Source organism: Lepidochelys kempii, chromosome 7 (assembly GCF_965140285.1).
Source record: "Lepidochelys kempii isolate rLepKem1 chromosome 7, rLepKem1.hap1, whole genome shotgun sequence".
Taxonomy (NCBI): Eukaryota; Metazoa; Chordata; order Testudines; family Cheloniidae; genus Lepidochelys; species Lepidochelys kempii.
Window position 1 is genome coordinate 50,112,139 of NC_136386.1, and position 24,634 is coordinate 50,136,772.

At 47.3% G+C, this 24,634-nt stretch overlaps 1 protein-coding gene across 2 annotated transcripts in view; it reads left to right on the forward strand.

Moving 5' to 3' along the window:
• The first annotated feature begins 4,032 nt into the window (after positions 1–4,032).
• BSN (bassoon presynaptic cytomatrix protein) overlaps positions 4,033–24,634 on the forward strand; it is a 464,919-nt gene continuing 444,317 nt past the window's right edge. For both annotated transcript variants that reach the window (XM_073352634.2, XM_073352633.2), the window contains exons 1-2: positions 4,033–4,306; positions 18,977–19,376. In XM_073352634.2, the coding sequence (XP_073208735.1) occupies positions 4,143–4,306; positions 18,977–19,376 (564 nt within the window). In that variant the 5' untranslated portion in view covers positions 4,033–4,142. The remainder of the gene's footprint in view (positions 4,307–18,976; positions 19,377–24,634) is intronic.

Below are 24,634 nucleotides of genomic sequence, written 5' to 3' on the forward strand. Positions count from 1 at the left end.
CTGTGCTTGTTTCGCAAGCCCAGAATCGGCATTCCACGGCATGAACCTGCCCCATTAGCACCATGATGCCTGCATTGCCAGGGCCCATGCTTTGAGAGAAGTCTGTGTCCATGTCCTCATCACTCTCGTCTCCGCGCTGATGTCGCCTACTCGCCCGGTTTCGCTTTGCCAGGTTCTGGTGCTGCATATACTGCTGGATAATGCATGTGGTGTTTAATGTGCTCCTAATTGCCAAAGTGATCTGAGCGGGCTCCATGCTTGCCGTGGTATGGCGTCTGCACAGGTAACTCAGGAAAAAAGGCGCAAAACGATTGTCTGCCGTTGCTTTCACAGAGGGAGGGAGGGAAGGAGGGCCTGATGACATGTACCCAGAACCACCCGTGACAATGTTTTTTGCCCCATCAGATATTGGGATCTCAACCCAGAATTCCAATGGGCAGCGGAGACTGCGGGAACTGTGGAATAGCTCCCCACAGTGCAACACTCCGGAAGTCGACGCTAGCCTCAGTACTGTGGAAGCACTCTGCCGAGTTAATGCACTTAATGCACTTAGAGCATTTTGTGTGGGGACCCACACAATCAACTATTTAAAAACGATTTCTAAAAAAACGACTTCTATAAATTCAACCTAATTTCGTAGTGTAGACACACTCTAAACTTTTTTAAATAGAGTAGCATTTTTTCTAAAAGACCTGCTCTAGGAATTATTTTGGGGAAGTTCTATGGCCTGTATTATACAAGAGGTGAGACTAGATGATCACAATGGTCCCTTCTGGCATTAGATTCAGTTTCCTGGAATCCATGAACATTTTTTCTAATATCTAAACTATATCTCCTGCTACAGATTAATTACTTCTTGTTCTACCTCCAGCAGACATGGAGAACAACTGATCCCTGTCCTCTTTATGCCAGACCTTATATGTGAAGACTGTTATCAGGTGCTCCGCAATCTTCTTTTCTCAAGACTAAATACGTCCAGTTTTTTTAACCTTTCCTCATAGGTCAGGTTTTCTAAACTTTTTATTTTTGTTGCTCTTCTCTGGACTCTCCAAATTGTCCACATCTTTCCTAAAATGTAATGCCCAGAACTGGACACAGTATTCCAGCTGAGACTTAACCAGTGCCAAGTAGAGTGGGACAATACCGCCTGTGTCTTACATATGACACTCCTGTTAACACACCCCGACATTACTTTTTCACAACTGCACAACATTATTGACTAGTATTCAATTTGTGATCCACTATAACCCTCAGATCCTTTTTGGTACTACCACATAGCCAGTTATTCCCCATTTTGTAGTTGTGCATTTGATTTTTCTTTCCTAACTGAAGGACTTTGTACTTGTCTCTATTGAAGTTCATCTTGTAGATTTCAGACCAATTCTCTAATTTGGCAAGCTTGTTGTGATGCTGACAGACCAGACCCATAGACCAATTCACTTGTGTGTGAACATCAAAGAAATGTTAAGTATAATAGTACGCATAGACTAATTCACTCATGTGTTAATAGAGATCAAAGGAAATGTTGACTGTATTGTTTTTGCCTATCTATATCCTGTTGTTTGTTATTGTATTACATACACATTATGTATCTCCTGTAATTAGATAAACCTAGATTAAGGTGTGTGTTTATGAAGAGTGTATTCAAGTGTTAGAACTTCATGAAAACTAATGGAATGGTACTTGATAAGTGAGAACAATACTATTCCTATTATAATGCAATGGCAGGGATTTATATGATGTTTATCCCTGTAACAAGAAATGCTCCCTGGCCCCTCGTCACATTGTTATCTGACAAAGATATAAATACTGATTCAAAGGAATCCTGCATCTCTGGACTGTTTAGATTCAAACCGGATGAAATAACTGAACTTGAAGACAGAGATCCTCAGAGTTATTCAGGGAAAAGACTTTTGGGAAACTGGCAGATTACGACATCTCTACTATCATTTTGGATTTATAGACTTTAACTCGCCTATTAATATATTTTACCTGCTTTAACCTTTCATTTATTTTTCTTAACTAAGAAACATGGGTGGTTCATGGATCGCTGGCTGGGGGAGGCTAGACCGCAACTCCGCCCCTTCCAGCCGAGGCCCTTTTGCCTCCCTGCCACAGCCCAGAGCCCCTCACTGCAGCCACTGGCCTCTGCCCCAGGCTAGTACCCCCAGCCCCAGGGGGTTCCCATCCCCAGAGTGCCAGGCAGGCAGCATGACCTCCCCGACCATAAAGCACCGGGCGGGTGGAGATTCCAGGACCAGCCAGCGCTGCGGGCCACCCACTGAAAAGGGAACTGGGAAGAGTGGGCCAGAGTGGGAAGCAGGAGGGAGCCTGGGGGGTGGGGGAGTTTGTGCAGAGCCACAGCTGGCTGTTTGGGAAGGCAGAGCCTTCCCCAGTCTATGATACCTGCTGCCCATGCTAATAAACATTTAGTTAGTTCACTAGAAAATTGGCTGCCTGCATTGTCTTTTGTAAGATCCAGAGAACTAATTGATCTGGGGTAAGTGACTGATCCTTTGGATTGGAAGTAACCTAATGTGATGTGATTTTTGGTATAGTGACCATTAGCACAAAGTCCAGTTTGTGTGGTTGCCAATATGGGCTAGAGCCCCTAAGGGGACTCTCTGTGACTCCAGGAGTTCACATATATTACTGGTCCTGTTTTCTGTCAGTCTGACATGAGATTGGCACTCTCAGTTTTGAGCCACTCCTGACAGCATGACGCTCATTTTGAATTTTAATCCTATTCTCCAAAGCGCTTGCAACGAGTCCCAGCTTGGCATCACCCACAAATTTTATAAGCATACTCTCCAGGCCATTATCTATGTCTTTAATTAAAATATTAAATAGTATCAGACCAATTACTGACCACTAGATACAACTTCCCAGTTTGATGGCAAGCCATTGATAACTACTTTTTGAGTATGGTTTTTCAACTAATCATGTGCCAACCTTACGGTAATTTCATCTAGCCTACATTTCCCTAGTTTGTTTATGAGAATGTCATGTGTGACTTGGTCACAGGAAATTAGGTTGGTTTAGCATGGTTTGTTCTTGACAAACCCATGCTGGCTATTCCTTAATATCCTCCAGTGTTTAATAATCTGTTGCTGTATTTTCCAGATATTAAAGTTAGGCTGACTGAGTTAGGAAGTTTATTATTCCTCTGTGCCTCTTTGCTCCCCCTTTTAAAGACAGGCACTACATTTTCCCTTCTCCAGTCCTCTGGGATGTCTCCTGTCCTCTATGAGTGCTTGTCCAAGAGGAGGCTGGCAGTGGGGCAGCCCAGAAGTGCCTCCTTTTTCAGCACAAATGTCAGCTGAGGCCTTCACCTTGCATCTAGTGATCTAGTGAGAGTGCCTCACTCTCTACCTCCCTCCTCTCTTACCCTGTGCTCACTCTACCGCCTGTGAGCTCTCCAGCCTGGCTGTGAATTCTCCACCTCTGCAGAGGTGACACTGACACAGGGTGGGGCCGGGCGCTCATGGACGGATGGGTTGCTGGCTCCCATGACTGGGGTGCAAACATACTGCAGGGAGCATGTAGCCAGCATGGAGCCCCTTTGCTAGGCACTTGCACACTCATCATGGTACGTGGGCAGGCAGAGGCTCCCATTGGCTAAGAACATGTGACTGGCTTGGGCACCCATGGGCCAAGCTGAGAACGATGGGTTGGCAACCGGGCAGGGCTTCTATTGGTGGAGCCCTGCGTGACGCTGACGAGCCGGGCTTCCCTGGGCGAGCATGTGCAAGGTAAGGGGTGGGTGGGCCAGAGGGGTTCCCACTGGACAGCAAGTGCCCATGCTCGAGGGATCTGAGGCTCTACGGCCGGGACAGATCGGGACCGATTGGCGCTCTCGGTCTATTGGCTCGCAGCGGGTGGGGTGAGCCCGAGCTGTGATTGGCCAGTCAGTGTACGTGCCCAGGATGGGCGGGTCTGAACCTAGCGCCTGCTCCCATTGGTTAGGCCGTGCGCGTGTCCGAGGCGCGCCCTGTGACGGAACGAGTAGGGCGCGCTCACGGCTGGCGCATGCTCTGTGGCGGGGCTGGGGGTGATGGTGGTGCTGGGCTGATGGCGGCGGCGGAGGCGGCGCTGCGCTGAGGGAGCCTGTCCCGTCCCGCCGGCCCGTCCGCCGCTCTGCCATGGGCAATGAGGCCAGCCTGGAGGGTGGGGGAGCTGACGGGAGGCTCCCGCCCGGCCCCGTCGCCGGACACCCGTCGCCGCTCGGAGCTGCCAAGCCGCCTTCAGCACCAGGCGCCGCCGGACAGCTCCCGGGGAGGGCAGCGGCCCCCGCGTCCGCCGACAGGTGAGCGAGCCCGGCCCGGGGCGAGACGGCGGGGGGCGGCCTGCAGGGAAGGGAGATCTCGGGCCGAGGGGGGGGAGCTTGCGGGGAGGGGGGGTCTCGGGCCGAGGGGGGGGAGCTTGCGGGGAGGGGGGGTCTCGGGCCGAGGGGGGGAGCTTGCGGGGAGGGGGGGGTCTCGGGCCGAGGGGGGGGAGCTTGCGGGGAGGGGGGGTCTCGGGCCGAGGGGGGGGAGCTTGCGGGGAGGGGGGGTCTCGGGCCGAGGGGGGGGAGCTTGCGGGGAGGGGGGGTCTCGGGCCGAGGGGGGGTCTCGGGCCGAGGGGGGGTCTCGGGCCGAGGGGGGGGGAGTTTGCGGGGAGGGGGGGGTCTCGGGCCGAGGGGGGGGGAGTTTGCGGGGAGGGGGGGGTCTCGGGCCGAGGGGGGGGGAGTTTGCGGGGAGGGGGGGGTCTCGGGCCGAGGGGGGGGGAGTTTGCGGGGAGGGGGGGGTCTCGGGCCGAGGGGGGGGGAGTTTGCGGGGAGGGGGGGGTCTCGGGCCGAGGGGGGGGGAGTTTGCGGGGAGGGGGGGGTCTCGGGCCGAGGGGGGGGGAGTTTGCGGGGAGGGGGGGGTCTCGGGCCGAGGGGGGGGAGTTTGCGGGGAGGGGGGGGTCTCGGGCCGAGGGGGGGGGAGTTTGCGGGGAGGGGGGGGTCTCGGGCCGAGGGGGGGGGAGTTTGCGGGGAGGGGGGGGGTCTCGGGCCGAGGGGGGGGGAGTTTGCGGGGAGGGGGGGGTCTCGGGCCGAGGGGGGGGGAGTTTGCGGGGAGGGGGGGGTCTCGGGCCGAGGGGGGGGGAGTTTGCGGGGAGGGGGGGGTCTCGGGCCGAGGGGGGGGGAGTTTGCGGGGAGGGGGGGGTCTCGGGCCGAGGGGGGGGGGAGTTTGCGGGGAGGGGGGGGTCTCGGGCCGAGGGGGGGGGGAGTTTGCGGGGAGGGGGGGGTCTCGGGCCGAGGGGGGGGGAGTTTGCGGGAGGGGGGGTCTCGGGCCGAGGGGGGGGAGTTTGCGGGGTCTCGGGCCGGGGGGGGACCTTGCGGGGAGAGGGGGGGTCTCTGGCAGAGGAGGAGGCAGCGGGGGGTCTCGGGCAGAAGAGCGGGGAGCTCGCGGGGAGAGGGGGGTCTCGGGCAGGGAGGAGGAAGGGAGCTTGGGGGTAGAGGGGGGAGCTTGCGGGGGGGTCTCGGGCAGAGGAGGGGGGAGCTTGTGGGGAGGGGGGTTTTGGGGAGAGGGGGGTCTCGGGCAGAGGAGGGGTGAGCGGGGGGGTCTCAGGGAGAGGAGAGGGGGGTCTCGGGCAGAGGAGAGGGGGGCTTTGGGGAGAGGGGGGTCTCGGGCAGAGGAGAGGGGGAGCTTGCGGGGAGGGGGTCTTGGGCAGAGTAGGGGTGAGCGGGGGGTCTCGAGGAGAGGGGGATCTCGGGCAGAGGAGGGGGAGCTTGCGGGGAGAGGGGGGCTTTGGGGAGAGGGGGGTGTCTCGGGCAGGGAGGAGGGGGGAGCTTGCGGGGAGAGGGGGGTCTCGGGCAGAGGAGGGGGTGTCTCGGGCAGAGGAGAGGGGGGCTTTGGGGAGAGGAGAGGGGGTCTCGGGCAGAGGAAGGGGGAGCTTGTGGGGAGAGGGAGGGTCCCGGGCGGAGGAGGGGGGGAGCTGGTGGGTATGGGGGGTCTCGGGGGGAGAGGCAGGCCCTTTTAAATTGCCAGCCCTGGGGCAACTGCACTTGCACCTGTCGGCGGCCCGGGGTATGGGCAAAAGGGGCAACGATGTTAAAGCGCCGCGGTGGCAGTGCTTTAAAGTAAGCTGTATGGGTCGGTACTGGCAGCCACTTTTTACTGGTACGCTGGCCTGTACCACCTTATTTTCACCACTAGATGGGTGGCCTGTCTGTGGGGAAGGGTGGGCCTAGGGAAGGGGGGCAAGTGGTGCTCTGTGTTCAAGGTGCGAGGGTGGGTCGCAGGCCCTGGGGAAGGCTAGGAGAGAGGGCAAAGGAGTTAATTGTGGTTGGGGAGCTAGGAAAAGGTAGGAGGACAAACCTACCTTCTGTGGAGGACTAGGGAAGAGTGCCAGGGTGCAGCCTGGTGTCAGGGAGAGAGAATGGGGGTGGAATTGAGGAATGGGGTGAGCCGGAAAGAATATATCTCCCTGTTTGCATCCCCTGTGTTTGTGCCTGGGTCTCCAGCCTTTTATTGTTCAATTTATTGCAATGCCAATTTGTAGAACACCAGTGACAATGATTACATCGTACATGTACCCCAAAGATGGCTCCCCTAACTGTAGCTGATTTGTGACATAAAAGAGAAAGGTGGTTATGTAACTTAAAGTACATATATGTAGAGAAATAATTGATGTAAAAGCTTATTGTGATATATACAATGCCATCTTGTCTACTAAAAATCACAAAATAGGAGTGAAATGTTTTGAGAGCATATGTTGAAGAGAGGAATAGGATTGATTGTATTCCTTAAAAAAACCTATAAGATAATTGGATATAATATGTGGGAAAAATGTGTACGAGAAACAGAAAGTTACTTGATGAAAATGCAGCAGACTCAGTTTGGTTGTGCAGTTTGCCTACAACGTGTGGCAAAGTAACTGTGATGATTTAAAATGTCTTGTCCTCATCTATGAATATAAAAGGACTTGCAATCTGGTCAATTGTTGTGGTGTTTGGAATTCAGAAAATATAAAAGGATGTTGTGATAAGAAATCCAAATAGAAAGCCTTTCACATTTCAGCTTGTACTGAGATTTGAACTTAAAATAGGACTAAAATCACTGTTCTCATACTTTTATGATTGAATCAGTCTCCAAATTTGGCTCAATAGCTCTTCAGAGGACAGTTAAATTTTCTATATAGTTTTCTTATTAAAATTGTTACTGACTGTTGAAGAGCAAACCTTTTAAAATGCTCCTTTTGAAATTTTGCCCTATTTTCCTCATGTCTTTGAGTTCCTCTAGCTAAGCAATCATAGACCCTTAATTCTTGTCTCCCCCCCCTTTTCTTCTCTCTCTCTCTAAGTGATAACATAGATATAGTCTGTTTTTGAAATTTTAAAATTAAACACACATGCAGCTATCCTCCTTATTCAGGCCACCCTCATAGATTTACACCAAGATTAGCCAATGGAACTGCTCAGGTCTCCCAGCTATTTCTATTCTCTGATTCTGCCAGTCTGTCTCCCTTATGCATCAACTGGGTGAGCCAGGGGGCCGGTTGAGTGTCAGAAGGTATGGAGGGGTGGTCTCTGGGGGACCATGGAAGAGGTGAGTGGGATGTTTGTAGTGTGCGTGGTGGCAGAATGAATCAGACTTTGAGGGCAGTGAGTAGGGCTTTGGAATGACTGTGGGCTAACAGGAGTGTCTGGGTGGCCTGGAGAGGGAGTGCCTAGTTTCTTTTCCCTGACTCTCTCTCTCTTGAAGGATTCCCCATAGAATCTAAAATCTAGAAATCTAAAAATTTCCTAAGGATGCCTACATTTCAAGGTAATGTCACCTCAGGAAGCCAAGTGCCTTAGCGCTTTGAATGGCAATGCTGCTATGATGGCTCTGGAGCAGCGTTGCAAAGCTCTTCAGCTACTGCTGGCTCAGTGCAGAAGCACCAGTCTCCTTCCAGCTAAAAGTCATTAACACAGTCCTCTTCCTCCACTCTATGGCTTCCCCACAAAAGCTGATAAACCCACCCTCACTTTCCAGCCTGTTGGAAATTCCAATATTTTGGAATCTGATGAACCTGATTCTGGATGGAAAGGCAAAATATAAAAACTTTTTCTGAACAAAAAAGTTCAGAAAAATGTAGATTCCCCCCCCCCGTGGAAAATTCTGCCAAAATCTCTCTTTTCCAATTGAAAATTTAAATTTTGACAAAACTGTTTTCTTATGGTAATGTTTTGTTTAATTTTTTTTGTCCAGACCTATTTGCCACATGTCCCTGACTACATGTCTGCTCTGTTTATGTGACTGCCCCTGAAAGGGCTGCCCACCCTTGGAATAGGCAGCGATGTGGGATGCAGGGGCCTGGGAATTGAGGGCAGGTTGGGGGCCTGGGAGGTAGGTGGGGGAGGGAAGCTGTCGTATCAGAGGAGACTCACTGTATCTTCCAGCTATCAGGGCTAGTATAGCCCTAATCACCTCTCTGCCTCCCCACATCCCCAGGCACCCCCCTCACCCAGTTCTTGGTTCTCCCTACATACCATGCAGAACTGAAATGCTAGGCACTGCAGCCATGTAAATGGGAGATGGGAAGGAACATAGATGTCAGGGGTGGGGAGAGCATGAAGACAAAGAGGGGCTTCTACTTCATCCCACTCTGCAATGAGGGGGGAGATGCACTTTGAGGAAGTCCCTGGGATTTGTCAGTGTGGCTCTTCTCAGGGCTCGTCTTCACTGCACCATTAGCAGAAGCAATAACTTTCCCCTAATCTGACTCCCATACACACACACACACAAATCTCCGTTTCAAGTTAAGTTGTGCTTTAAGCTTGAGCTAGCTGGTTTGGGGGAAGTGGGGGGCTGAAGCTAAAGTGCTGCTGATGCTCAAGTTAGAATAATGCAGTAGAGCTGAAGAAGCTATAACTCATCAGCTGTTAATCATAGAATCATAGAATATCAGGGTTGGAAGGGACCCCAGAAGGTCATCTAGTCCAACCCCCTGCTCGAAGCAGGACCAATTCCCAGTTAAATCATCCCAGCCAGGGCTTTGTCAAGCCTGACCTTAAAAACCTCTAAGGAAGGAGATTCTACCACCTCCCTAGGTAACGCATTCCAGTGTTTCACCACCCTCTTAGTGAAAAAGTTTTTCCTAATATCCAATCTAAACCTCCCCCACTGCAACTTGATCCAGTCACTTCAACTTAATCCAGTCACTTCAATGTAGCTCAGGTGTTTTGTTCAAAGTTATGTACATTTCAGAGTTATGAATAACCTCCATTCCCCAGATGTTAGTAAGGTTCTGCTGAGGTTCTACTGTATTCATACTGATAGATTCCAGGGCTGGAAAGGAGCATTGTGATCCTCTAGTTTGACTTCCTGTATAACACAGGCCATACAGCTTCCTCAAAATAATTCCTCAAGCATCCAGTCTTGATTTAAAATGTGTCAGTGGTGGAGAATCCACCATCACCCTGGATAAATTGTTCAAATAGTTAATTACTTTCACTGTTAAAAATTCATGCCTTATTTCCATTGGAAACATCAATTTTTAAAAACCTGGTGGAAGGGAAATTGAGAAATCCAAAAAGGCAAAACAAGCAAAATGGAACATGCAATCTTTAAACATTTTCTCTAAATCAGTTCTCTAAACCAGGTTCTTAACCTCGGGTGCACGCACCCCTTGGGGGTGCGAGATACCCTTTCTGGGGGGTGCGAGACATGCCAGATTTTTTTAGCAGGCAAATAATTGAAAACACAAATTAAGCACAGGCATGTAACAATTACTTTGTTTCCGCAAACCTATGTATTTATTAACTTTATACATTTTTTTAACGATTACTGTAATAGACAAAAATTATTTTCAAGTTTTTAAGCTAATTGTAGTGAAATTATCTCTCTACAAAATACAGCGTACATGTTGTGGGGTATTTCTTGATGCATGCGCAGATGATGATGTGGCAGTGCCTTGGCTTTGTTTGAATACATATATACACCTCTACCCCAATATTATGCGGTCCTCAGGAGACAAAAAATCTCACTGCATTATAGGTGAGACAGCGTTATGTCGAACTTGCTTTGGCCCACCCTGTTCCTTGTTCCCGGACCGCCCCCTCCAGAGACCCCCATCCCTAATCATCCCCAAGACCGCACCTGATACCCAACCCCCCTGCTCCCTGTCCCCTGACATCTATCTACACACCCTGCCCCCTGACAGGCCCTCACCGGCAGCGGCGGGAATTGGAGCAACGGACACCCACCCATACTCAGCTGTGGCGGGAAGCGGAGCTCCGCGGCTGGGTGCTGGCGGAGTGGGCAGGCTGGGGCTGGACTGTTCCGCTTCCTGCCACTGGTGAGTGTGGGGAGGTTGGGGAAAGGACGCCCTCCGCATTCACCGGTGGCGGGAAGCGGAGCGATGTGGCCCCAGCCCGCTCCGCTTTCCTTGCCCCGGCCCCAGCTGTGTTGCTGGAGGCGGGGTTGGGGAAAGGTCCTGCACTCACCTGTGGCGGGAAGCGGAGCGCCGCGGCTGGGAGCTGCCGGAGTGGAGTGGGCTGGGGCCGGGCTGCTCCACTTCTGCTGCTGTGTCAGAGCTTTACCACGTTGTATGCGAACCCGCCTTATATCGGGTCACGTTATATCGCGGTAGAGGTGTAATTCTATCTCTTTCATTCTATAGTTATGGTATATCTAGGTTAAAGAACTGACGTTCTTCAATGATTTTTGATAAGGGGTGCAAGAATATATTTTGAGAACCAAAGGGTGTAGTAAAGGTTAAGAACCACTGCTCTAAATTAAATCATCTGAAGCCATAGATGAGTCATTTTAAACAGTAGGATGCACTGTTCTGAAGTGTAATTTTTGCTACTTGCTTTATAGCATATAAGCTACTAGGTTGGATTGGGATATTAATTTTGATATTTAGATTGTTCGAAATTATGCATTGTGTTGTCAACTAATTTGTGCTGGACTTCAGAAGGCAGCAAGAGGGTGCTAAAGAAAAATCGCATTCTAAAAGTAATATTTGAACAATGTTTTATAACATTAGCACTAACAATAATATATTTTTAGGCTTTTTGGTGACGTTCAGTTTTATATTAAAGGTTCCAGCTAGACCCAAGCTGTCAAATGTTTAAGCCACTGTGTAATCACTAGGAGCTTGCTGCAAATTGAAGCTGTCTGAATAGTTCAGTGAGGCTGAGGACTACTTATGGGAATCAAGGTGTGGAGGATTGAGCTCTAACTCACATGAGTAGTTTTTGAATGAGTAGTCCCATTTAGTTCAATAGAAGTACTCATAAGACAATAAGGGTTTGTAAGTGTCATGTTAATTGCTTTAGAAATGTAAATAAAATGTTACTGTTTTTTTTCCTCATAAAATTGGGGAGAAAGTAACAAAGTTATAAATGTTTAGGAAACAAAAGCATAATAGTAAAGTGTGAAGGTTGAAGCTAAATATAATCTGAAATGTTTTTAAATAATAAAGAGAGCACATGTGGAAGGATGAAACTTGGGGCTAAATTCTGAACTTATTAACACTGGTGTAAATCTGACCTAAATCCATTTATATTAGTTACAGCTCTGTAAATCAGATGAGATCAATATTAAGTGCAAATTATAAGAGGGAGAGTATGGTACAAGTGAGACTGAAGGAAGCTGAGGAAAGCACAGTTTACATCAATGCTTATGATCTCTTAGCTAACTCACAATTTTCAGGATTGGGACTCTTCTTGCTGTGTGCTTGTACAGTGCCTGCCATAGTGAGGCCATGAACTGTGTTTGGGGCACCTAGGTTCCGCGTTTTCATGTTGCAGTATTGCATGTGGAGCATAGAACCTTCACTACTGCCTTCCATCTTTGCCAGTCTCCTCCTGCAGTCTTAGTTTCTTCCTATGTCATTTTGATAACTTTTTGTGGCTTCTGTTGTGCATTGCCATGTTATCCTTGATCTACATTAGTCTCCCCTTGCCTATGAGTACCAGTCTAGTGTCTTTACTGCTGCAACATGAAAGAAAGCAAAGAATCAAATCAAGTAAAATCTTAAATGAACCAAACTGTACTGTAGAATTTCTATGGATAGTAATTCCATTCTTGAATAATAAGAATATAGCAGTAGGGACATACTACCGACCACTTGACCAGGATGGTGATACTGACTGTGAAATGCACAGGGAGATTAGAGAGGCTATAAAAATAAAAACCTCAGTAATGATGGGGGATTTCAACAATCCCCATATTGACTGGGTACATGTCACCTCAGGACGGGATGCAGAGATAGTTTCTTGATGACACCTTAAATGGCTGCTTCTTGGAGCAGTTAGTCCTGAAACTCAAAAGATTAAAGGCGATTCTTGATTTAGTCCTACATGAAGCACAGGATCTGGTTCAGGAGGTGAATGTAGCTGAACTGCTTGGTAATAGTGACCATAATATAATTACATTTAACATCCCTGTGTCCGGGAAAACACCACGGCAGCCCATCATCCAGATCACTGATAAAGATGTTGAACAAAACTGACCCCAGGACCGACCCCTGGGGCACTCAGCTTGATACCAGCTGCCAACTAGATATTGAGCCGTTTATCACTATTCATTAAGCCCGACAATCTAGCCAACTTTCTACCCACCTTATAGTCCATTCATCCAGTCCATACTATTTTAACTTGCTGGCAAGAATACTGTGGGAGACCATATTGAAAGCTTTACTAAAGTCAAGATATATCACATCATCCGCTTTCCCCATATCCACAGAGCCAGTTATCTCATCATAGAAGGCAATCAGGTTGGTCAGGCATGACTTGCCCTTGGTGAATCTGCATTGACTGTTCTTGATCACCTTCCTCTCCTGCAAGTGCTTCAAAATGGATTCCTTGAGGACCTGCTCCATGATTTGTAGTTCATGTAGTTCCTCAGGTTCTCTTTCTTCCCATATTTTAAAATATGGGCACTATATTTGCCTTTTTCCAGTTGTCGGGGACCTCCCCCAATCGCCACAAATTTTCAAAGATAATGGCCAATGGCTCTGCAATCACATCAGCCAACTCCCTCAGTACCCTTGGACGCATTAGATCTGGACCCATGGACGTGTGCATGTCCATCTTTTCTAAATAGTCCTTAACCTGTTCTTTCACCACTGAGGGCTGCTCACTTACTCCCTATGCTGTGTTGCCCAGTGCAGCAGTCTGGGAGCTGCCCTTGTCTGTGAAGACCGAGGCCAAAAAAAGCATTGAGTACTTCAGCTTTTTCCACATCATTTGGCACTATGTTGCCTCCTGCATTCAGTAACGGCCCCACACTTTCTCTGACCTTCTTGTTGCTAACATACCTGTAGAAACCGTTCTTGTTACCCTTCACATCCCTTGCTAGCTGCAACTCCAGTCATGCCTTGGCCTTCCTGGTTACACCTCTGCATGCTCTAGCAATATTTTTATACTCCTCCGTAGTAATCTGTCCAAATTTCCACTTCTTGTAAGCTTCCTTTTTGAGTTTAAGCTCACCGAAGATTTCACTGTTAAGCCAAGCTGGTTGCCTGCCATATTTGCTATTCTTTCTGCACTTCGGAATGCGGGCACAGGAACAAACCAATGAGGCTTCTTTAAAATACAGCCAGCTCTCCTGGACTTCTTGCCCCCTCATATTAGCCTTCCAGGGGATCCTGCCCATCAGTTCCCTAAGGGAGCCTAAGTCTGCTTTTCTGAAGTCCAGGGTCCGTATTTTGCACTCTCCTTTCTTCCTTTTGTCAGGATCCTGAACTCAACCATCCATTGGTCACTGCTGCCTAGGTTGCCACCCACTTCTACTTCCCCTACCAATTAATTCTTCCCTGTTTGTAAGCAGCAGGTCAAGGAGTACGGCCCCTAGTCAGTTCCTCCAGCACTTGTACCAGGAAGTTGTCCCCAACACTCTCCAAAAACTTCCTGGATTGTCTGTGCACTGCTGTATTGCTCTCCCAGCACATGTCAGGGTGATTGAAATCCCCCATTAGAACCAGTGCCTGTGATCTGGAGACTTCAGTTAGTTGTTCGAAGAAAGCCTCGTCTACCTCATCCTTCTGATCTGGTGGTCTATAGCACATGCCCACCATGACATCACCCTTGTTGCTCTCGCCTCTAAACTTAACGCATAGACTCTCAACAGGCTTTTTCTACAGTTTCAAACTGGAGCTCTGAGCAATCATACTGTTCTCTTACGTACAATGAAACTCCTCCACCTTTCCTCCTGTACCTGTCCTTCCTAAACAGTTTATACGCATCCATGACAGTGCTCCAGTCATGTGAACTGCCCGACCAAGTTTTTGTTGTTCCAATCACTTCATAGATCCTTGATTTGTGCCAGGACTTCCAATTCTTCCTGCTTGTTTCCCAGGCTTCTTGCGTTCGTGTACATGCACCTAAGAAAACTAGCTGATTACCCTACTTTCTCAGTATGAATCAGGAGGCTTCCCATTTTGAATGGGACTGAGGGGGTGGGGGTTAATGGTAGAGGTGCAGTTTCCCATCCTTACTCTTTGGGTGCATCCCTCCAAAAAGTACTCAAGGCTTTATAGCTCATTCCCCTGGAATCCTGCCACCACTTTCGGGTGAGATAGCAGTATTTTATGGCTGACAGTGTTGAATCCTACACAGGAGGAGGATGAGAATGGATGTGTGCCCTCCATTCAACAACACCAGGAGATCACTCATTCCTCTCTTCCTCTGGCCAGTGGTGTCAGAAGACCAAGGAGATCTGTATGGGTGGTTGGGGGCTAGTGTGTCAATCATAGAATCATAGAATATCAGGGTTAGAAGGGACCTCAGGAGGTCATCTAGTCCAACCCCCTGCCCAAAGCAGGACCAATCCCCAACTAAATCACCCCAGCCAGGGCTTTGTCAAGCCTGACCTTAAAAATTCTTAAGGAAGGAGATTCCACCACCTCCCTAGGTAACGCATTCCAGTGTTTCACCACCCTCCTAGTGAAAACGTTTTTCCTAATATCCAACCTAAACCTCCCCCACTGCAACTTGAGACCATTACTCCTTGTTCTGTCATCAGCTACCACTTAGAACAGTCTAGATCCATCCTCTTTGGAACCCCCTTTCAGGTAGTTGAAAGCAGCTATCAAATCCCCCTTCATTCTTCTCTTCTGCAGACTAAACAATCCCAGTTCCCTCAGCCTCTCCTCATAAGTCATGTGTTCCAGTCCCCTAAGCATTTTTGTTGCCCTCCTCTGGACTCTTTCCAATTTTTCCACATCCTTCTTGTAGTGTGGGGCCCAAAACTGGACACAGTACTCCAGATGAGGCCTCACCAATGTCGAATAGAGGGGGACGATCATGTCCCTTGATCTGCTGGCAATGCCCCTACATATACATCCCAAAATGCCATTGGCCTTCTTGGCAACAAGGGCACACTGTTGACTGATGTCCAGCTTCTCGTCCACTGTAACCCCTAGGTCCTTTTCTGCAGAACTGCTGCCGAGCCATTCAGTCCCTAGTCTGCAGCGGTGCATGGGATTCTTCTGTCCTAAGTGCAGGACTCTGCACTTGTCCTTGTTGAACCTCATCAGATTTCTTTTGGCCCAATCCTCTAATTTGTGTAGGTCCCTCGGTATCCAATCCCTACCCTCCAGTGTATCTACCTCTCCTCCCAGTTTAGTGTCATCTGCAAACTTGCTGAGGGTGCAAATCCACACCATCCTCCAGATCATTAAGGAAGATATTGATCAAAACCGGCCCGAGGACCGACCCTTGGGGCACTCCACTTGATACAGGCAGCCAATTACACATGGAGCCATTGATGACTACCTGTTGAGCCCGACAATCTAGCCAACTTTCTATCCACCTTATAGTCCATTCATCTAGCCCATACTTCTTTAACTTGCTGGCAAGAATACTGTGGGAGACCGTGTCAAAAGCTTTGCTAAAGTCAAGCAACACGTCCACCGCTTTCCCCTCATCCACAGAGCCAGTTATCTCGTCATAGAAGGCAATTAGATTAGTCAGGCATGACTTGCCCTTCGTGAATCCATGCTGACTGCTCCTGATCACCTTCCTCTCCTCTAAGTGCTTCAGAATTGATTCCTTGAGGACCTGTTCCATGATTTTTCCGGGGACTGAGGTGAGGCTGACTGGCCTGTAGTTCCCAGGATCCTCCTCCTTCCCCTTTTTTTAAAGGGGCGGGTAGAGTATGATGATAGTGATAGGCTGAGGATCTAGTGTCTTTTTCTGTAATTAGAGTGCTGCTGTCCTTCAGCATGTTTTGGAATTTGATGGGGCCCATGAGCCTTTGTGGATGATCCAGTACCATGGGGTGTTCCAGTTGTGTGGGAGTGGGGAGAGTGCTGACCATTACCTTAATAAGGTGATGGTCTGGGTTGGGATTTGGTTCTAAGACAGTGGCTGGGTTGCTAATATCGTCTAGGTTGACGTTAATCCAAAGACCAGGTCCAGTGTATGATTAGCTATGTGAGTTCAACCAGAGATGACCTATGAGAATCCTAAGGATGCAAGCAAGGAAATAGTTGTTGAAGTTTCACAAGATGATGAGTCAGATATTATTTCACCACTACTGCTGGCAAGGCCTTAGTCATCTGCTTTACAAGCCCTTTAGTCCTTGGAGGTCAGTAAATGAGCAAGAAAGAGACGATAGGTTTAGCTCTGTTTTCTATTGTTAGATGAATGAATTAGAACGACTTTACATAAGAATGGCCATGCTGGGTCAGATCAATGGTCCATCTAGCCCCGGGCTGCCCGAGCTCCCCCAGCCCCGGAGTGTCAGGTGGCTGGGCAGCACAGCTGCTGAGCTCCCAGCCCCGGGCGGCACAGTCCCAGCCCCGGGGGCCAGATGGGTGGTGTGGCCCCAGCCAGCTTGGGCCATGGAAAAGCAGCAACTGCAGGAGGGAGTCTGGGGGTGGAGTGTGGGTGGGGCCATGCCAGGCTGTTTGGGGAGGCTCAGCCTACCCCAGCCTATGATACCCACCGCCAATGTGTTCTCGGTTTAGTAACACTAACTGGTCCCATTAAACGTACAAGTCTTGGTTTTGTGATTAAAAAGTCAGCAAAGCATATTTCAAAAGGAAGTATACAGGGGGTACTAAGTAAGTTCCCTCTGATTCTAGAGGTATTACTGCAACAACTGATGTTTCTCATTTCAAGTGGAGGGAATGTTTCTGAAAACTTTACTCTTCCTAAAACTGGAAGGAACTTTTTAAGTACTACATGTAGTCTGGCAAGTAGAATATGGAAGAATACCATTGTGGCTGCTTCCTTACCAAAATATATATGCAACAAAGAGAAGAGCAAAGCAATCTGGGATTGCATAAAGATTTTCAGCGTGACAAGAAATCATGTGAATATTTATTTTGTATTTATTTGATTGGGGGAAAGGCCTCTTGGAGTTGTCAGAATGAGTGTTAAGTTTTAATAATGTAACCTCTTTATTTCGTCTGGTACAATCTGTAGCCTGCTTCTTTATTCAGAATTTTAAATTTAATGAGGAAAAAGAGATACTGTAGTATTTAATTTCCATGAAAGGATGAAGATTGCAAGAGGGAATTATTTACAACAGTGAACATGCTGTGGCTGTTATTACTCTGATTTCAGGAAAAGGAGCAGATTGCTGCTGGAGATATAAGAAAACACTTAACTAATTCTTTTTGTTAGTCTTCTAAAGAGAATACTCCAGTTTCAGGTGTGTGAAGTCCTGAATTTTGAAATGGGAATACTTGAGATTTAAAGAACACTAATAAACTCTTAAGGAGACAGTAGTTTCAAAAGAGGAGTAAGGGAAAGAAAAGATTTCATCTGATAATATGAAGCACTACATTTGAGGGGAAAAAAGTTCTAAAAGTCAATGTAAAGAAAAATTCAGTTTTACTATATTATTCCTCTGATGGAATGTGAAATTACGTCTACTGTAGGTTATTCCACTTCTACCTGGATAAACTTTATATTTGATTTTAGAGTTAAACTGAAACAATAGGAGGTTCTCACATTTAGATTTTTTGCTGCCTTTTTCTTATTAGGCCTCTACAGTAAGTTCTTCAAGGTATGTGCTAATCTTCTTGGTTAAGACTGTTTTTTTATGTATATATGTTTTGAACTTTAATGTAATTGGCAAACAAATCTTGGTGGTTTTAAGCCTTTTCAGTCTTTGATGCTGATTGGATCAGAACGTTGCATTTAAAGAGACACTCCTCAACATAAAAGTGAAATTTTGTACAGAAATGATGTACAGCAGCCTGGCCAGCTCCTATGCCAACTGCTCCTCACCCAGCATAGGTGATGTGTCTGGGGCAGGATGGTACGTGCCTGCACTCTGCCAGTTTTCCACTGGCATGTGGTCCCTTGGGAATCATAGCCAGGTTGGTGTAAAGTGAGAGCAGGTCTTTGGCTGCTGTAATTTATGATTTATGCTGGGGCAGCTTGAGAATCAAGGAGCCATAACCAGCTGTTTGACTGCCTTCCCACTCTCCTTTGTCAAGTGGATCTAGCAGAGTAGACAATCAGGACTATTATTTTTGAACTATCAGCATTTTGCTCTTTTACAGACTTCTGTTTTTCTATTTTCTCTTAGTACAAGGTGTTGCAAAAGTCAGTTGTGAGGAGATAGTTGGGTGAGTGTTGGCTATCAGCTCAGCAGGAATGACCAGGCCATTAGTGTTCCTGGAAACTGAAGCCAGTGCTGCATTGTGAATTCATCAGCTGATGTTGGAAAAGCGTTAAGCCCTCTCCTGGCAGTCTGCTGCGTACTTCTCATGTTTTCCATGAAACGTTGTGGTGATACCCCAAGATTCCTCTTAGAACACACAGAGTAGCCCAAGTATAGAGAGAAGGTTTAAAGTATGTGAAATTTACTTTGATCTCATCCTGCAAGGTACTGAGAGTCTTAAATTGCCACTGAGTTGAAGGATTGCTTCATTATGTCTCCGGTGGCCTTGGTATATGAAAGTTTGCCATTTTTGTCATGTATTGCATTTTCAGAATTGGCTGTAATCATCGAATCCTCTAAAACTTGGTTTACATACATGTTTTTTAATGATATTTCAGCACACCAAGAAGACCGGCTCAGTCGGATCTCCCTGTTGGAGAGAGATCAGCTTCCCCATCCCTTAAACAGTCTGCCCAGACCCATGAAAGCACAAGAGAGATGCTGAGCCATGGACACGCCAGCCAACAATCAGATGGACCTAGGAGGATGCTCCAGGTGGACGCCAGAATTCAGAGATCAGGACGATCTCCCTCTGTATCACCAGATCGAGGCAGCACCCCTACCTCACCTTATTCTGTCCCACAAATCGCACCCCTTCCAAGCAGCACTCTCTGTCCGATATGCAAGACAACAGAACTCACTTCCTCTCCTAATCAGCCAAACTTCAACACTTGTACACAGTGTCACAACAAGGTCTGCAACCAGTGTGGATTCAACCCCAACCCCCATCTCACTGAGGTAATTGCTTCATTTATTTCAGTTTTTCAGCCTGAAATTTTTGGCTCCAGAGGTAGCTAGTAAGATGGCTCTAACCCCAGATCACCTTTGGTGTTTTTAGGAATCATGGGAAACAGTCAAGTTGGTGTTCTGAGGAAACATTATGTGCTGCCAAATAGTTCAAATTTCAGGCTGTCTTGCATGCTCTGAGCCTTGAGGTTGCATCCTCATCTTCCAGGTTCATGACAGATTAACATCCTTGTTCTTTAACAGTGACGCTGTTGGCTAATCAGTGGATGGTTGTAGTGATCTGAGGACTGTAGAGAAAGAATGGGAAGCGTTTATACGGGAAAAGCTTAGACCTTCATGGAGGTACAGTTTCCATCTAGATTCTTCTTCACCACCATCCAGGTCATGGATTTCCTGACTCAGGTTAGTTCCACTTGCATAGATATGTCATAGGTGTGAAGGGCTATACCATATAGGGATATTCATGAGGTGGTGACCGGTGGCAGAACAAGTATTTGAATGCTGAATATTTCAGATTCTGAGTGATACAGGTGATAGTTTTTGGCTGTGAATGCCTGACAGAATTGGAAGCAGATATTTTCTTCTGACTAGGAGGGAGATAAGTGAGAATAATCATTTGCAAGTTAATGTCTACTTGTAAAGTGTTTCACCAAAGGTGTCTGATGTGGGCTGTGTAAAATTGTAAGCATGAGATTCCCGGGGGCAGATTTGGCAGTGTTTGAAATAGCTGAGTGATGCAATGCTGAGGACATGCTGGTGTGTGGGACTCCTTGAAACCCCTGGTCAGTCTTATTTATCTATGACTTTAATTATGGGTACATGTAAATTTGTAGCTGAAAGAACAAGGTAAATGTACTTTTGTAGCTATTCAGGAGATACAGAATTGAGATTATTAGTATCTATAAAATTTTCCCAGGTAATAGAAAATAATAAAATCTTATGATTTAAGGTAAAATGTTCAAAAGTGCTTATGTGAGTTAGGAACCCAAATACCTTTGAAAGCTATGGGGAGTTGGGCTCCTAAGTCACATAAGTAATTTTGAAAATTGTCCCCATAATTTCAGTGATCAGCCAGTGATTCCTGTGGATTCCCACTTCACTAACAGAAATTTCAGTTTCTAAATGTTGTTGCGTCATATAAGGCCTCATTGCTTTCAATATTTCTTCTTTGGAAAAGGAGAGGTTAGGAGGACTACTATCTCTTGCATAGAAAGTTATATGATACTTATGCCAGCTGCATGTTTCTTTATAGTAATTGGTTAGGCTCACAATAGAGGTCTTTCTACAGCATGGGGAAGTAGACAGATACCGGACGCAGTGTTGGTATGTAATACTCTTTTATAAATATAGAGAGAAGGGTAGCATAAAATCCCTCCTTGGCAGCTGTACTGAATCGCCTTACCTGTAAGGGGTTAAGTAGTTCAAATAACTTTGTTGGCACCTGTCAAGTTTCCTTCCCCACTCTGAACTCTAGGGTACAGATGTGGGGACCTGCATGAAAACCTCCTAAGCTTACTTTTACCAGCTTAGGTTAAAACTTCCCCAAGGTACAAACTATTTTACCTTTTGCCTTTGGACATTTATCGCTGCCACCACCAAAAGTCTAACAGGTATATAATTGGGAAAGAGCTCGTTTGGAAATGTCTCTTCCCCCCAAAATACTCCCAAACCTTACACTTCCTTTCCTGGGGAAGGTTTGATAAAAATCCTCACCAATTTGCATAGGTGAACACAGACCCAAACCTTTGGATCTTAAGAACAAAGAAAAAGCAATCAGGTTCTTAAAAGAAGAATTTTAATTAAAGAAAAGATAAAAGAATCACCTCTGTAAAATTAGGATGGTAAATACCTTACAGGGTAATCAGATTCAAAACATAGAGAATCCCTCTAGGCAAAACCTTAAGTTACAAAAAGACACAAAACCAGGAATCTATATCCCATTCAGTACAGCTTATTTTCTCAGCCATTTAAAGAAATCAGAATCTAATGCATATCTCGCTAGATTACTTACTAAGTTCTAAGACTCCATTCCTGTTCTGTCCCCGGTAAAAGCATCACACAGACAGAGCCTTTGTTTCTCTCCCCCCCGCCCCCAGCTTTTGAAAGTATCTTGTCTCCTCATTGGTCATTTTGGTCAGGTGCCAGCGAGGTTATCCAAGCTTCTTAACCCTTTACAGGTGAAAGGGTTTTTCCTCTGGCCAGGAGGGATTTTAAAGGTGTTTACCCTTCCCTTTATATTTATGACACGCCTCCCCAAATCACAGATAGGGTGAAACGCTGGCTGTGATTTCTTCCTGGAGCTCTTGGAGAAAACAGAGTTAATAAGACACATGCATCTCTAAATATACTACCAAGTATATAAAGACTAACAATATTTTCCACATCTCAAGGATGATTTTAACCAGTTGATTCCGGGAAGCTTTCACGGGAGAGAGCATCAGCTACTTTGTTAGAAGCTCCTGAGATGTGTTGGATGTCGAAATCAAAATCTTGGAGAGCTAATCTCCACTGAAGAAGTTTTTTGTTATTTCCCGTGGCGGTATGAAGCCACTGTATGCAGCATGGTTGGTTTGCAGGTGGAAACGCCGTCCCCAAACATGTGGGCGTAGCTTTTCCAGAGCGTAGACAATGGCGTAACATTCTTTTTCGCTGACTGACCTGTTGCTTTCCCTCTCAGACAGCTTCTTGCTGAGAAACACTACAGGGCGGAATTCTTGATCCGGTCCTTCCTGCATTAAAACTGCTCCCACACCAGCTCGGACGCATCTGTGGTTACTAGGAACGGTTTGTCAAAGTCTGGGGCCCTTAGCACAGGGTCAGACATGAGTGTCGCTTTAAGCTGGTTAAAGGTCTTCTGACACACTTCGGTCCACTGAATGGCATTTGGCTGTTTCTTTTTGGTTAGGTCTGTCAGTGGGGCAGCAATTTGGCTGTATTGCAGTACAAATCACCTGTAATATTCAGCCAAGCCTAAGAAGGATTGGACCTGTTTCTTTGACTTTGGGACAGGCCACTTTTGGATAGCATCCACTTTGGCCTGTAGGGGGTTGATAGTTCCTTGACCCACCTGGTGTCCAAGGTAAATCACTCTGTTTAGGTCTATTTGACACTTTTAAGCCCTAACCGTTAGTCCTGCCTCCCTTATGCGCTCGAAGACTTTTTGTAGATGTTCCAGGTGTTCTGCCCAAGAATCCGAAAATATGGCCACATCGTCAAGGTAGAAAGAAAAGGAGTACTTGTGGCACCTTAGAGACTAACCAATTTATTAGAGCATAAGCTTTCGTGAGCTACAGCTCACTTCATCAGATGCATATCTGATGAAGTGAGCTGTAGCTCACGAAAGCTTATGCTCTAATAAATTGGTTAGTCTCTAAGGTGCCACAAGTACTCCTTTTCTTTTTGCGAATACAGACTAACACGGCTGTTACTCTGAAACCTGTCATTATGCAAGGCACTGCATTTAGCCGTATGGAGTGGAAATCTATCAACTGCAGGCAGTTTCCACAATATGCATCTGATGAAGTGAGCTGTAGCTCACGAAAGCTTATGCTCTAATAAATTGGTTAGTCTCTAAGGTGCCACAAGTACTCCTTTTCTTTTTGCGAATACAGACTAACACGGCTGTTACTCTGAATCCTCAAGGTAGGCGACTGCATATTCTCCTAATCCCGTTAGGAGACCATCTACAAGTCTTTGGAAGGTGGTGGGTGCATTCCGCAGCCCAAAAGGGAGTACATTAAATTCATACAGCCCGAGATGGGTGGAGAAGGCTGACCTTTCCTTGGCAGATTCATCCAGCGGTACCTGCCAGTATCCCTTGTTTAAGTCCAAGGTAGAGATGAACTGGGCCTGTCCCAGTTTCTCTAATAGTTCATCTGTGCATGGCATTGGATAGTTGTCTGGGCGAGTTACAGCATTTAGGTTATGGTAGTCCATGCAAAAACGTATTTCCCCATCTGGTTTGGGAACTAGAACCACTGGAGATGCGCATGCACTGCCAGAGGGGCGGATTACACCCATCTGTAGCATATCCTGGATCTCCCGTTCTATAGCAGTTTTAGCTTGAGGAGACACCCGGTAAGGTTGGACTTTAATTGGGTGAGCATTACCTGTGTCAATGGAGTGGTATGTCTGTACAGTCAGTCATGGGGTGGCTGAGAACATCAGCACGTAGCTAGGGCACAGCTCCTTGATCTGCAGTTGCTGCATAGGCCCAAGGGTCATGGAGAGGTTCACCTCTTCCACGCCACCAGCACTTTTCCCTTCATAGTAGACACCTTCAGGCCACTCGGCGTCGTCTCCTCCCTGGGCTGTAAACTGAAAAACCTTTAATTCTCTGGAATAAAAAGGGCTTTAGAGAATTAATATGGTACACCTTAGGCTTTCAGTTGGAGGTGGGGAACGCTATGAGATAATTAACAGCTCCCAGGAGCTCTTGGACCGTGACTGGCCCTTCCCATGACTCTTCCATTTTATGGGCCTGGAGTGCCTTCAAGACCATGACCTGGTCCCCTACTTTGAAGGAACGCTCTCTGGCATGTTTATCATACCAGGCTTTTTGCTCTTTTTGAGCATCCTGTACGTTTTCTTTCGCAAGGGCTAGAGAGGTTCGGAGGGTGTTTTGTAGGTTGATTACAAAGTCCAGAATGTTAGCTCCTGGAGAAGGTGTAAATCCCTCCCATTGCTGCTTCACCAACTGTAATGGCCCCTTAAGCTCGCGGCCATATACAAGTTCAAATGGTGAAAACCATAAACTGGGATGTGGTACAGCTCTGTAGGCAAAGAGCAACTGCTGCAACACTAGGTCCCAATCATTGGAGTGCTCATTTACGAATTTATGTATCGTGGCCCCCAAAGTTCCATTAAACTTCTCCACCAGGCCATTTGTTTGATGGTGATAAGGAGTGGCAACCAAGTGATTTTTACCCCATGAGCTTCCCAAAGGCTTACCATAGTTCCTGCCAGGAAATTAGTTCCTGCATCTGTGAGGATGTCGGAGGGCCAACCTACCCTGGCAAAAATGTCTGCTAGTGCCTGGCACACACTTTTAGCCCTGGTGTTGCTCAGAGCTACTGCTTCTGGCCATCAGGTGGCAAAATCCATGAAAGTCAGTTTGTACTGCTTTCCTCTGTGTGTCTTTTTCAGAAAAGGACCCAGAATATCCACAGCTACTCACTGAAATGGAACTTCAATGATGGGGAGTGGCTGGAGAGGGGCTTTGACCTGGTCTTGGGGTTTTCCCACTCTAT